This window comes from Manacus candei, unplaced genomic scaffold (genome assembly GCF_025592945.1).
Source record: "Manacus candei isolate 608988 ecotype Guabito, Panama unplaced genomic scaffold, ASM2559294v1 h1tg000063l, whole genome shotgun sequence".
Lineage (NCBI taxonomy): Eukaryota > Metazoa > Chordata > Aves > Passeriformes > Pipridae > Manacus > Manacus candei.
The window spans coordinates 3,153,579-3,165,271 of record NW_026138111.1 but is presented as its reverse complement, the minus strand read 5'-3'; the positions used below and the strand labels follow the sequence as shown (position 1 = coordinate 3,165,271).

The 11,693-nt window shown below is 42.1% G+C and overlaps 1 protein-coding gene across 4 annotated transcripts; it reads right to left on the bottom strand.

Annotated features, from left to right (window-relative positions):
- Positions 1-5,193: 5,193 nt before the first annotated feature.
- On the bottom strand, positions 5,194-11,548 carry CBLL1 (Cbl proto-oncogene like 1). 4 transcript variants are annotated; one of them, XM_051805139.1, is made up of 6 exons: positions 11,477-11,548; positions 8,817-8,984; positions 8,381-8,481; positions 8,034-8,117; positions 7,147-7,220; positions 5,194-6,636 (listed from the first exon to the last, which is right to left on the bottom strand). In XM_051805139.1, exons 1-6 carry the CDS (start codon positions 11,487-11,489, stop codon positions 5,595-5,597), a joined length of 1,482 nt encoding a protein of 493 aa, XP_051661099.1. In that variant the 5' UTR covers positions 11,490-11,548; the 3' UTR covers positions 5,194-5,594. The 4 variants fall into 4 exon arrangements, with proteins under 4 accessions (XP_051661099.1, XP_051661100.1, XP_051661103.1 ...); XM_051805140.1 differs by having other exon boundaries at positions 8,381-8,478; XM_051805143.1 differs by lacking the exon at positions 11,477-11,548 and adding an exon at positions 10,887-11,175.
- Between the last annotated feature and the right edge of the window lie 145 nt (positions 11,549-11,693).

The window sequence follows — 11,693 nt, the reverse complement described above, 5'->3', positions numbered from 1 at the left end:
TCCTGCTGCACTTCTGAGCGGGACACAGCAGACTCACTGTCAAGTATGTGCCATGTGCCAGACACTGAGCACAGCAATACCTGAAAACAGGTATAATCAGGACATTGCCAAATTGCTTTTCTACTGCAGTCTTCCAAAAGCCATAGATTATATCAGAACAGATTTTCCAGCAGAACAAGAAAGATATTAATGCTACTGTGCAATACACAGGAGAGATTTCACTCTAAATACTCTGAACTTCAGGACTGAGTTCTTCATTTCAAGAAAGATGATATCAAAGTGCAACTAATGAGGAAAATAGTTATGACAATCTTTGTGGAATGGAGAGCCTGTATCTAAGGACTGGAAAAAAAGAGAAATAGATACAGGGATTTAACCTAAAAGAGAGGAAAAGCTATGCAAGATAAAAAATAGTATTGTCCTGTGAGAGGAAAAAATAAACTGGCCAAAATTAAACATTAGCAAGATATTAGAAGATGGTTCCTCATTTTTACAATGGTGAGATGATTCTGCAACGTTCTTTCCAGCTAGAACAAGAGAAGCCAAACACTAAATTACTTTTAAGATGAGGCTTAAACATATTTATGAAAATCATGATGCCACATCATACCAGTTTAACCTGAATTGTCTGACTCAGGCTGTTCTTTCCACTCCTGTGCTCATATGTACCTATACAGACCCAGGCAAACATCCTTACTGAAAACAAGTCAGCAACATATGAAGTGCAGTATGCGGTGGAATACCACATGTTGCACTTCAAAACCATATGGGATTTGTTGACAGGTTTAAGAAAAAAATATTATTTTCTAAATTGCCCTTTTCAGAACAATTTATTCCAATACTAATGACACTTCTGACACAGCACAGAGCCCCAGAGGATAAATCCCCCTTCTGAAACTATTCACCATTTCTTGAATGGACATGATACTTAGACAGCCTTGACCAGAGAGCCTTGCACTCCCATGCCACATGTCCCTACCAGCTACTTGCCATCCTCTTAAATCACTTCACTCCTTATTTTTCAGTGTTGACACCAGCAGCATTGTATTCCTGATGCTTTATGTGATTTCCCCTCCAGGTACTGGTTATTTCTGCATTCAACTCTCTGTTATTCTAATACTAACATTCCTCTGAGCAGTTTACCCTCATGCAGATTATAACACAGACCTCTTGTTGTGGGATATCATGGAGATTCAGATTTACTGCTTCATTCTTGAGACAGGGACCTTCAGAAACCTGGGTATTTAGGTTTCCAAATGTCCTCCCTCAGGCACTGCTGCTGCTCGGTTAGAGCCCTACCATAAATCACTTCTTAATATTTTACTCATTAATTAAGCCAAAAGGCAAATGTCATACCTGCTTTCTTTTTGGTAAGCTGACAGGCATCGTGTTAATTCATGATGACATATCCTGAGTCTATCTCTCCTCAGCACAGTGCAGATGCTCCATAACTAAATAACAGGCATTTTGCAGCCAGTGAGAGGGATGGAAAATAAGAAGCCACAGAGCCTGTGATGCTCAAGCCTACTCTCAAGCCTGGTTTTCACTTTGTCTTGCAGAAGAGATTGCCTGTGTGAAATATAGAAACAAAAAATTAAAAGTGTTTATTCAAGGTCTAGGGCCCAATGGAGAGAGGATTATAACATGCAAATTGAAATTTTTTTCAATTTCTAACTTTCTATTAAGAAAGAAGTTATCTTTAAGCACTTCTTCACTGAAATGTCACTCACAGTTCTCTATTCCTCATCCTTGTGCTGAATGAAGTTTATTTTCTCACTCTTTATGCATCTTCTCCCTTCTGCTTCCTTAGGAAATGCCTCAAAGTCTACCTGATCCAGAAATGGTTGAAGTTCTTCCATTAAACATTATTACATAAAAATGGAAACATTCCTGCCTGTTTGCAGACATTATCACTCTTCCCATTACCAGAATTGTATTACAATGTGTCCTTCTGGCACTCGAGAATCACTTCCATTTATTATCAAAATTGCTTATTAAAGTTTCATAATGACTGAGCTAACTTACCAGCTTCCTGCTGCTATTCCACCCATACCTTTCTGGATGTATGTTGCATTTTTTATTATTTTAATCTCTTACACTAGTGAAAAAACCCAACAAATTAATGCCCCATACTTAAGAGAATAAGGCGATCCAATTCAGAGTAGGAAAACTTTCTGAAGTTGCTGTCTTATGGCTAAGTCAAGACTGAAAGAAGCTTTAAACTTCATTATTCTCACTCACACTGCCCTAACGAATGCAGACAGTTCAGTTTACAAACTTGTATGAACCATTAGTGTGACTAAAATATGTGACATAGTGAAAAACCTCACAATTGTGAAGGCACAATTACTACAGCAAGATGATTTATGAAGTGCTAAGAATTGTTTTTAACCTCATAAAATAAAAACTAGGGAAAAGGGAAAATACAACTTGTATGATACTGGTATTTACTTCAGAAATGTAATCAGGATGAAAATGAACCCAACCCTTGCACATTCCTCTGCTGTGTTGGATTCTGTGTCATATATACAAAAAGTTCAAACTTATTTCCCATACGTTCAGTACGAATTGGCAGCTGCAATCCACTGTGCTCCTCCAGTTTCCCAGGCTCGAGAGGACTTTCCATGTGAACCTGTGCCTGCTTTTGGCAGCAGCCCAGCAAATCACAGAGAGAGAAACGATACAAAATCAGGCACTAGTTTTACAGAGCAGAAAACAGTTGAAGAACAGAGGGGTGTGTTCAGTCTTGATCCATAGGGGAAGCGTATTCACAACTGTCCTTTTGAGAACACCTGACTTCACATAACAGGAGAGAGGTTTTCACGGAATGAATAGTGAAGTTACTTACACTTCAGTTTTTAGCAAACAGAATTTGATACTCCTTTGAGAGCAGGAAGTGAAAGGAAGTGGAAACTCCATTCAGTAAGGTCTTCTAATTCTCTTGGATCATATTTTTAAAAAATAATTCACATTTTTAATTTTTCTCTTTTAAAAGGCATGAAAAATATCACTTATTGCATCTAAGTAACCAATCTTTATGTTAATAGTATTAAAAAGAAAATCACCACAAAGTATATGTTCCCACAATTAGTCTGCTTATTGTAAAGTATGCATGGCTGCAGGCAATCCTTTAAGGAAAGTTATAGATGGAATCACGGATAAAGTGTAAGGAGACAAGCATCTAAAGCACGGATGTTTTCAGGCCATCTGCTGGTGCCCTTTCTTGCATTCCATGGGAGACACAAGCCATCATCAAACTCCTTTTCGTTCCCTTATGTGACATTGTTACAGGAACTTACAATGGCTAACAAATTTAAAGGTTGTCAAAGTTCTCTTCAGAACTTGAGATCTGCTTGGCAATGCCTTGGGAGGGAGATCACTGCCCCAGAGAGGGATATTTATTCAAAATAAACATAATTAATTCAAATGTTTGTCTTTACAGTAAGACTTAAGGAATCCAAAGAAATCACAAGTACATGCCACCATTTCTAGGGCTGTCAATTATACAATTAAATACAATATAGGAATTTTGGAACTTCACAGTAAAATGACCAGGTATTTTGCAAAAAAACCCCAACCAACTAACCAAGAAAAAAACCACCCCAAAACACAGCCCAAACCCATAAAAAAAATTAAAAAGACAGTTAACACAAGTTTTCAACCAATGGAGGCATCTTTAAAATTTGTAAATATGAAAACACCAACAGTGCCCTTGGTTACATAGGTATGCTTAAGACTCAATAATTTAAAAAACATATTTAGGTCTTCCTCTTATAAGCAAGACACAGACGCTTGACCAAGTCCAAGTCCTGGCTGTGTAGGATGACTTTTTGATTAAGTCCTCTATCACAAAGATTTTAGGTCCACAGTCACTAAACAATTTGAGGGATCCCACTGATTTTTTGGGTGGAATGTCATTGTCCGTATGACATACATCACCTTTGCCTTAAATAGAGAAAAAAATTCTCACACATTGTCTACAGTGACATACATTCAACTTTTGTGCTTTTTGATAGAGCAAAAGCTGCTGTTTTCCCTTAATCAATTAAACTTCCTCAGCATTTTCAGAAAAGCACTTTGTCAGTAACTCCAAGAACAGGTTTGGACACAGAAATATTAAGTTTGAAGCCTTCATCTGCTTCACAGCAGACTAATATATAACAGAAGTATGCAACCTGACTTACTTCTAAAAACCAGCATGATGGAAAGAGTTGCCTTATTTCCTCACCACCTGCAGTGGACAGGTAGGAGGTCATTTCAGAATGTGTGATTTTCCCAAACAGAGGGCACTGGTGAGTGGATGCACTGCCCTGCACAAACACCTGCCATGCAGTGCCCTCAGGAACCACGTGAGCCCTGAACACAGAACCATCAGTGAGTCCCTGTAACACAGGTATGTCAGGCCTGAGTTTGGCTTTGCAGAGTCAAAGGATATTAACCAGACGTGCAGATTTCCTCCCAGATGAAGTTATATGCTGTAACATAAATGTGCCTAAGTCTGCCTCCTCCCAGTCAACAGTAACAGAAGGGGATTCTTGAAAGTTCCTCATGTGTTTGTTAGTTACTGAAAGAAAATAATGCTGGCAGAGCCATTTTTGCCTTCACATGCATACAAGATTTCACACAGGATTTCAGATCACTTCTTTCAGATTATCCAAATGTGAAGTTTTCCTACTGCATACAGTATAAAGTGAGAGTGGCAAACACCACTTCCCGACCCAAAATGAGCTGCTTCTCACAGACATGGCAAGCCAATTCACAAACACTTCCACACATAGCCATAGGTAAATACAATAGTTTGATTTCAGCTCACGTTTACATGTAAGCAGAGCCTTCTGAATCAAAACTAGCTTTAAAACAAACTCCAAAAACCCAAACAAAAGCAAACAAAACCCCCACAATACATTTTTTTGTGTCATGCCCAAAGTTATATCTTTGATAGACTCATCTTGCTGCACAAATTTAAAGAAAAAAAAAAATCGAGAAGTTGAAATGCAGTAAATGCAGAAATCTGCATGTCTGATTTCTAGCGCCATGAATTCACTATAGCCTGAATGAGTAATGGTGAAAGGTAGTAGGAGAAATATTAAAGTTCCCTTAAGATTTCACTGTGCTACCCATTTGGAAAGTATTAGTGTTGAAATGGCGTCCCAGAACTATGTGTATGTTAACTTCATATAAAAACTCACCATGTTTACAACCATATTTCAATTTAATTATTGTACACAGGTTAACAAAAACACTGGATTTAACAAAAACAATATTCAGAATGGTACAACACGTGTTCATTTTCTCCAGAAAATAATATTACAAGTGATCATCTTAGGACAATTTAGCCACACTAGCAACAGAAGTTCTGTTAAAATGCAACTGTGGTCTACTAAGCCACTTATTTTAGCACTACAGAATATTTGAAGTCAGAGTTCTACGGCCAAGGCTTAAAAGTCATTTAAGATTCAAACCTCAAAATGTCTTACAGCCAAAATGACAGTATTTTAAAAAAAACACAACAAAATAACCCCAAAACAATTAAAAGGCTGCTGTATATAATTTTATCCTCTTCATAGCACTCTCTATTCATATAATTACTTGTATCATTGGTAATAGGGTCTGTATCTGGCTTGATCAGGGTGGTGTGGTCCAGGAAGGGGGGCCTGAGCAGGAGGCCCTTGCATCCTTGGAGGTGGAGGTGGCCCCCTGGGAGCTGGCCATATCCCTGGACTCATTCCCCCGGGCTGTGTGAAAGGGGGACTCAGAGTTCCTTGATCTTCACTGAACTGTGGCAAAGAGTTAGGATTATAGTGATGGGGAGGGGGTGCATTTACATTGACAGGTGGGCCTCCGTGCTGAGGAGGGGGAGGTCCTGGAGGAGGATGGTTCATGTATGGTGGCATCTGGGCAATGATATGTCCGGGTGGCGGGGTTATTGGAGGAGGAGCAGAGGTCATTGGTGGTGGAGGAGCTTGGCTATACACCATGTGAGGAGTGCCTGCTGCCTGGGGAGGGTGCTGCAGCGGGTGGCTAATCGGTGGTGGCGGCGGCGGGGGCGGCGCGTAGTGCTGCTGTGGAGGCATTATATGATGAGGGTGCGATACCACTGGTTGGCCCTGATACTCAGGATGATGGTGGGCAGGTGCAGGGGCTGGTGGAGGTGGTTCTCGAGCACCTGAATTCGAATCATCCTGAATAGGGACAGTTATCAAGTTGCTGTGTTTCCTCGTCGAAATGCGGAAGGTGTCCTGGCTGACGGGGCGAGGGGGCGGTGGAGCCATGGACATCTCTGCAGGGGGAGCACGGATGTCTTCGTGGGGCTGGTTATAGTGCTCATGTGGCACATGCTGTAAAGGAGGTGGTGGCATCATGATGTGCTGCTTTGGCGGAATGTGGCTCATGTGATGTTTCTCGGGTGGCATTATGAAACGCTCGGGAATTTCGGCAGGTGGCGGGGCTATAGGAGGATGCACAGGTTCAATGGGAGGGCGAGTAACAGGCTTTCCAGCTCTCATATGACGGTGGTTGATGTGAGCTTGTAAGTCCCTCTGTGACAGGTAAGTTCTCTTGCACCCTTGAACAATGCTACACATGAAGAGAGACCCTCGTACACACTGCTCAATTCGCTGCACAGGCTCGTTACAGCTAAATCAAAAGAGAGTATTGGTTTATTGTCATCACAGGGGGCTCAATATGCATTTTTTCTTGTTAAAAGTCAACCAGTTAACAATTAGCCAAATTAGAACTGACCGTTTTCCTCCACTTTTCATCAATTTTGAAGTTTATCTAGTTTTTAAGTATCTAAACATAACTATGAAAGAATGAGGTAGAATTTTGTAAGTAGCACCTCCCCCTTGCACGAATTCCTTCTGTGCATTAAGACTTAACAAGGGTCACTCTCACTAAGTAAATTAAACTGCTGTTTATTCCTTTTCAAATTAGAGCAGTAACAGGTTACTTACCCAAATACTCGAACAGCAAAGTAAACACCGATCCCTTACAATCCCAAAATATGGGATTGAAAACTAGAAAGAACAGTGTACTCTACTGCCTCTGCTAAATGTATATAAATAAGAGCCATGCTAATAAAGGTATCTGAAATAAGATATTTACTTTCCTACATTGCCTTTAATAACAAATCTTGAGATAACTTACCCTGGACACATCTTGTCTCCCTTTTTCTCATGTAGTATAGCACAGTCATAGCAGAAAACATGCTTACAGGGTATCTAGAGACAAAAAATTGCTCTGTTAAGACATTGTATAGAAATATCTTCATCATTTTGCAGAATACAGTTCCTCCCTCCATCACACAATTTGTAATAATAAAAGTAACTAAGTTATCTATGAAGTGAACAAGCACAGAGGTGGTTAACTGTTTACAGCATATTTACACAGAAACCTTTTAGAACAGTTTGTGTTAGAGTTTGGGGTTTTTCTGGGTAGTGTTGTTTGGGTTTTTTAAGTGTTGGTAAAATATCAGCAAAAGTTTGTATTTTGCACTAATGCCAACACTGAACATCCACAGAAGCTGCACATGCAATCTGATTACACTTGTCCTGCTGGCAAGGGAGGGAAATTTTAAAAGCATTAACTGTCATTAAGTCAGGTCCTGAAGCCTCTTACATCATTCTTAAAAATCTAAATTAATCTCAGGGATTTTTAAAGGGACATAAAAGTGAGCAGTGTTTTCTAACTTCATTGCAAGTCTTCAATTGAGATAAAAAGCTTATTTTTAAACTTAAGTGGTGCAAGATAAAAACCCATGGAACTTGAAGGTTTTTTTGTTGGTGAGTGTTATGATTTTTTGTTTAACATTTTCAAACTTTATTAAATCAAAGGGTAAAGCAAAATCAGTCACACAGATGGAACAAAAATACTCCAGCAGTGAAGGCTCCCTGTTCCATCCTGATACTATTATGAAGTTTATTCAGATGCCTGCTGAAATCAGTAACCTCTAGAAGCCTCACACAGACACAGCAAAACCTAATTTCACCTAAAGGGAAACCACAGCTGCATCTTCCACTGGTACTTTTACTTACCATGCGTCCGTACATTTTGATGGGCAATCCACACTTATCACAAAAATGGACCGGTGTATCATCCTTTTCCCCCAGCAAGTTTATCTGATAGGATAGAGAAGGGAGTGGGAAAACAAACCCCAACATTACTAAAGCTTCTCGTTTCAATTATCATTAACACACTCATTATTTCTGAATTAGCTGAGAAGGAAGCAAGAACACTACAAACAGGACAAAGCAGAGAATGTATTTTTAATCAGTCAAAAATAATGGGAAACACTTTTAATAAACAAAGTATCTACTAGGACTACCTACAGCTTGGTGTGACACACAGGCAAAGATTCATGACTTCCAATCCATGACTTTACCTTATAGTCCCAAAAGATGGGTCCTGGAAATCTCCTTTGATTGCCAAACATTTCACCTCCTTTGCATTCGTATCGCTCCTCTTTGTTATAATCAAATTCTTCTGTGGAAAGGAGAAAGAGAAGAAAGACACGAGCCAACCACAACACTTTTCTAATTGACATTAGCTGCTATTGAGAGCATGGGTCATTTATACTGAAATCATCAAATAATGCCACAGAATTTCCAGTCTGCTGAGACCATTCTACAGAAACAGAGTCAAAGTAGTAAGACAGTCTTTTTTGGAAATGGGCACTATTTAAGCCCTGCAGTGCAGCAGTACCTGGAAATTTGAACTTGGACAGAACCCTGGACACTAAGTCTCCAAGACTGAATAAAGTCTTGAACAAGCTGCAGAATAATACAGTTCCCTACCACAGGGAATTTATATTAATTTACCTTCATCACCAGCTTGTGTCTTCGAAGGCATCCTGTTCATATTTCTTGGAGTTCGAGGTGCAGGTTTGGCTTTATTGGTCTGTTTTGAAATAAGCTTTATAGGGATTCTTCTACGGACATCAAGACCACCCAATGATCCTGAACTATTTGTTCCTTGCAAATCATTGTCTATGAAAGAAAATAACAAAAATTATCTATTAATTCAGTTATCTAATAGTTTCCAAAGAGGCTAAATATTAACAGAAAGTTGTAAGAAAAGCAATGTTTAAAGCTTAAGAGTCATACAATATATCAAAATTCAATCACTAGAAAATAAGTATCTTCATGTACAATTTCTTCCAGAAGTCAAGTCACAAAACTGTACTGGGAACAGCTGTGATTTTAGGAAGTCTAGTTGTAAAAATAAAGCCATTTAAATAAGCTGGCTGGTCTGTCATTTCTCCACAACAGAAAAAAAAATTAATTGTATAGCTCCTTTCACAGTATGGATAGCACTGAAGAGTCAATTTGTTGTACAACCCTGACAACAAAGAACTTCTGAGAAAATTTTTACAATTTCTGTAAATTTTTTATTACAGTAGGAAGGAAACTAGCTTCTATATTAACTCAGCATCTTGACATATCACTTAGAAGTTTACGATAGAGTTTCACAAAAATATGGGTACTTAGGAGTATGTGGCTGTATCCTGCCTACACTGAAAATTATTCCCCACTATGCACAGAATTCTCTTTAACCAGATTTAAATCTGAGTACCAGGGCAAAGGAAGCAAGAAATAGTCTAACACGTGCATCAGCAGGTACAGGCTCCAATCAATAACCCAGAGCAGGTATTGCAACCAGCAACATTAACAAAGTGGGTGTAACGCCCTCAACCTCCAATGAGTTTTCCTAAAACCACTGCATAGCATCTTAGTCACACAAAAACAAAGTTATGCCCTTCAAAAATCTTCCCAGCTCACTTAGATTTTAACTGAAAATGCTGTTTTGGCAGCTGTTTCGAAGCAAGGCATGCTCAGCCTGGAAGGGGTGAGCCACAAGCTGTTTCAGCCCTGCTGTTCTGCGGGTACAGCACCAGGATGACTGAGGCCCCAAGGGATTGCAGCACAGCAGCACCTGGACACTGAAACTAGGGCCCTTTAGTGATATGCCTCACTAACTACTGTCCCTCAAAGCCTACAATCATTCCACACAATGCAACAAGTAGAAGGAAAAACAAGGAAAAAGAGATTGCTCTGAATTATTCAGCAGCTACCCCAGAGCCGGGAAACGTGTCAGCTTCAAACTGGGACTGGGCCCTGCCAGTCACTTCACCTCAAAACCCAAAGCCCTCAACGTCCTCTGACAGATCAAATTCCTCTTAGCACTGTGGTTGACATGCTTCACTCTAAAAGGCAATATGCAAAAAGGTACAGCACTAAAGGTTGTTTTTACTTCTGGTCATTTGTTATTTGTTTAGGCTGTCCAGATGAAGCTGCAAACACTCAACTACACCCAGGGGGCCTGCTGGACCACAACATCACAGGTAAAGCTGTTTTCCACCAGAATACACAAACCCACAACTCTATAAACAAAAAAAAGTCCATGCAGAACCTCAGTCCATTTGCAAATAGGGACAACCAAAACAAATTTTAAAAATCCAAAACTTGTGTATTATTTAGTCCACTGAATTGCCAAAAGGAAACTATTAAATTCTGATGCTTTTCTTCCAGATACTCTTGCAAGCCAGGAATATTTACACGAGTTAGCTGCTCAACTAATCCAAACTAGCAAGTTTATTAGTCATTCATGTCTCACAGAAGGATAAGAAATTCCAGTCTGCGTGAGCATAATTAGCAGGATTGCATCCAGAAGAGAAATACAACAAACATCCCAAGGTTGTTAAGACTACTTAGAGAAGTCTACTAATTAGAGGCAACGTCATCTCCTCAAATGTCACTTTCATCACCTTAGGTTTTATTTTTGCACTTCAGGTTTTATTAAAATCCATTTATATAGGTCAGATACCATATACATACAGATTTATAATGCAATCTTTGCTAAGGGAAAGGTAAAAAACCGCTCCAGAATACCCTAGCAAAAAGCCGACGTCCTCTCACCAATACACTGCACTCCGCCAGCACGCTCACCAGCGAGGGGCCACAGCTACGAAATCAAATTTCAGCACACGAGAGGGATTCCTCTCAGGCCACAGCTATGGCACCAGAAAACATACTGTGGGCACCGATCCCTGGAAACGCCGCGGCCAAACGAGCGTCTCTCCGGCACCTCCGGAGCGCCCCAGCCTGCGGCCGGGCCCGGGCACTCGGCCGGATCAGCGCAGCCCACGGGGCTCAGCTCCGCGCGGTACGGGGGTCCCGCTGGCAGCGGCCCCCCAGCCCGGCCGAGCCCCCTCGGCGCGGGGCAGCGCCGGGGCCGCCGAGCCGGGGGCAGCGCCGGGGCCGCCGCGCCCGCCCGGGCCGCGAACAGGCCCCGCCGCGCGGGGAACCGCGGCGCGCCCGGGCCCCGCCGGCGCTCCCGGCGGCCGGGCCGGGCCGGGCCGGTCCCGCCGCCGCCCCGGCGCCGCCCCCGCGCCCACAGACCCGCGTGGCCGCCCCTCGTCTGGCGGCGGGCGCGGTGCGGGCGGGCCGGGCCCAAGCGGACCCCCGCCTCCCCCGCTCACCATTGTGGTCCATGATGCGGCGCGCGGCGCTCTGGGAGCGGAAGGGCGCGCCCGGAAGCGGCGGGGGCGGGGCGGCCGCGGGAGGACTCGGCATGACGGGGGGGACGGAGGGGACAGGACGGGCTGGGACGGGCACGGCGGCCCGCCGCGGCCGCCTCACACCGAGACCCGCTCCCGCCTGCCGGGACCGCGATCCCCGAGGGTTCAGCGCCGCGAG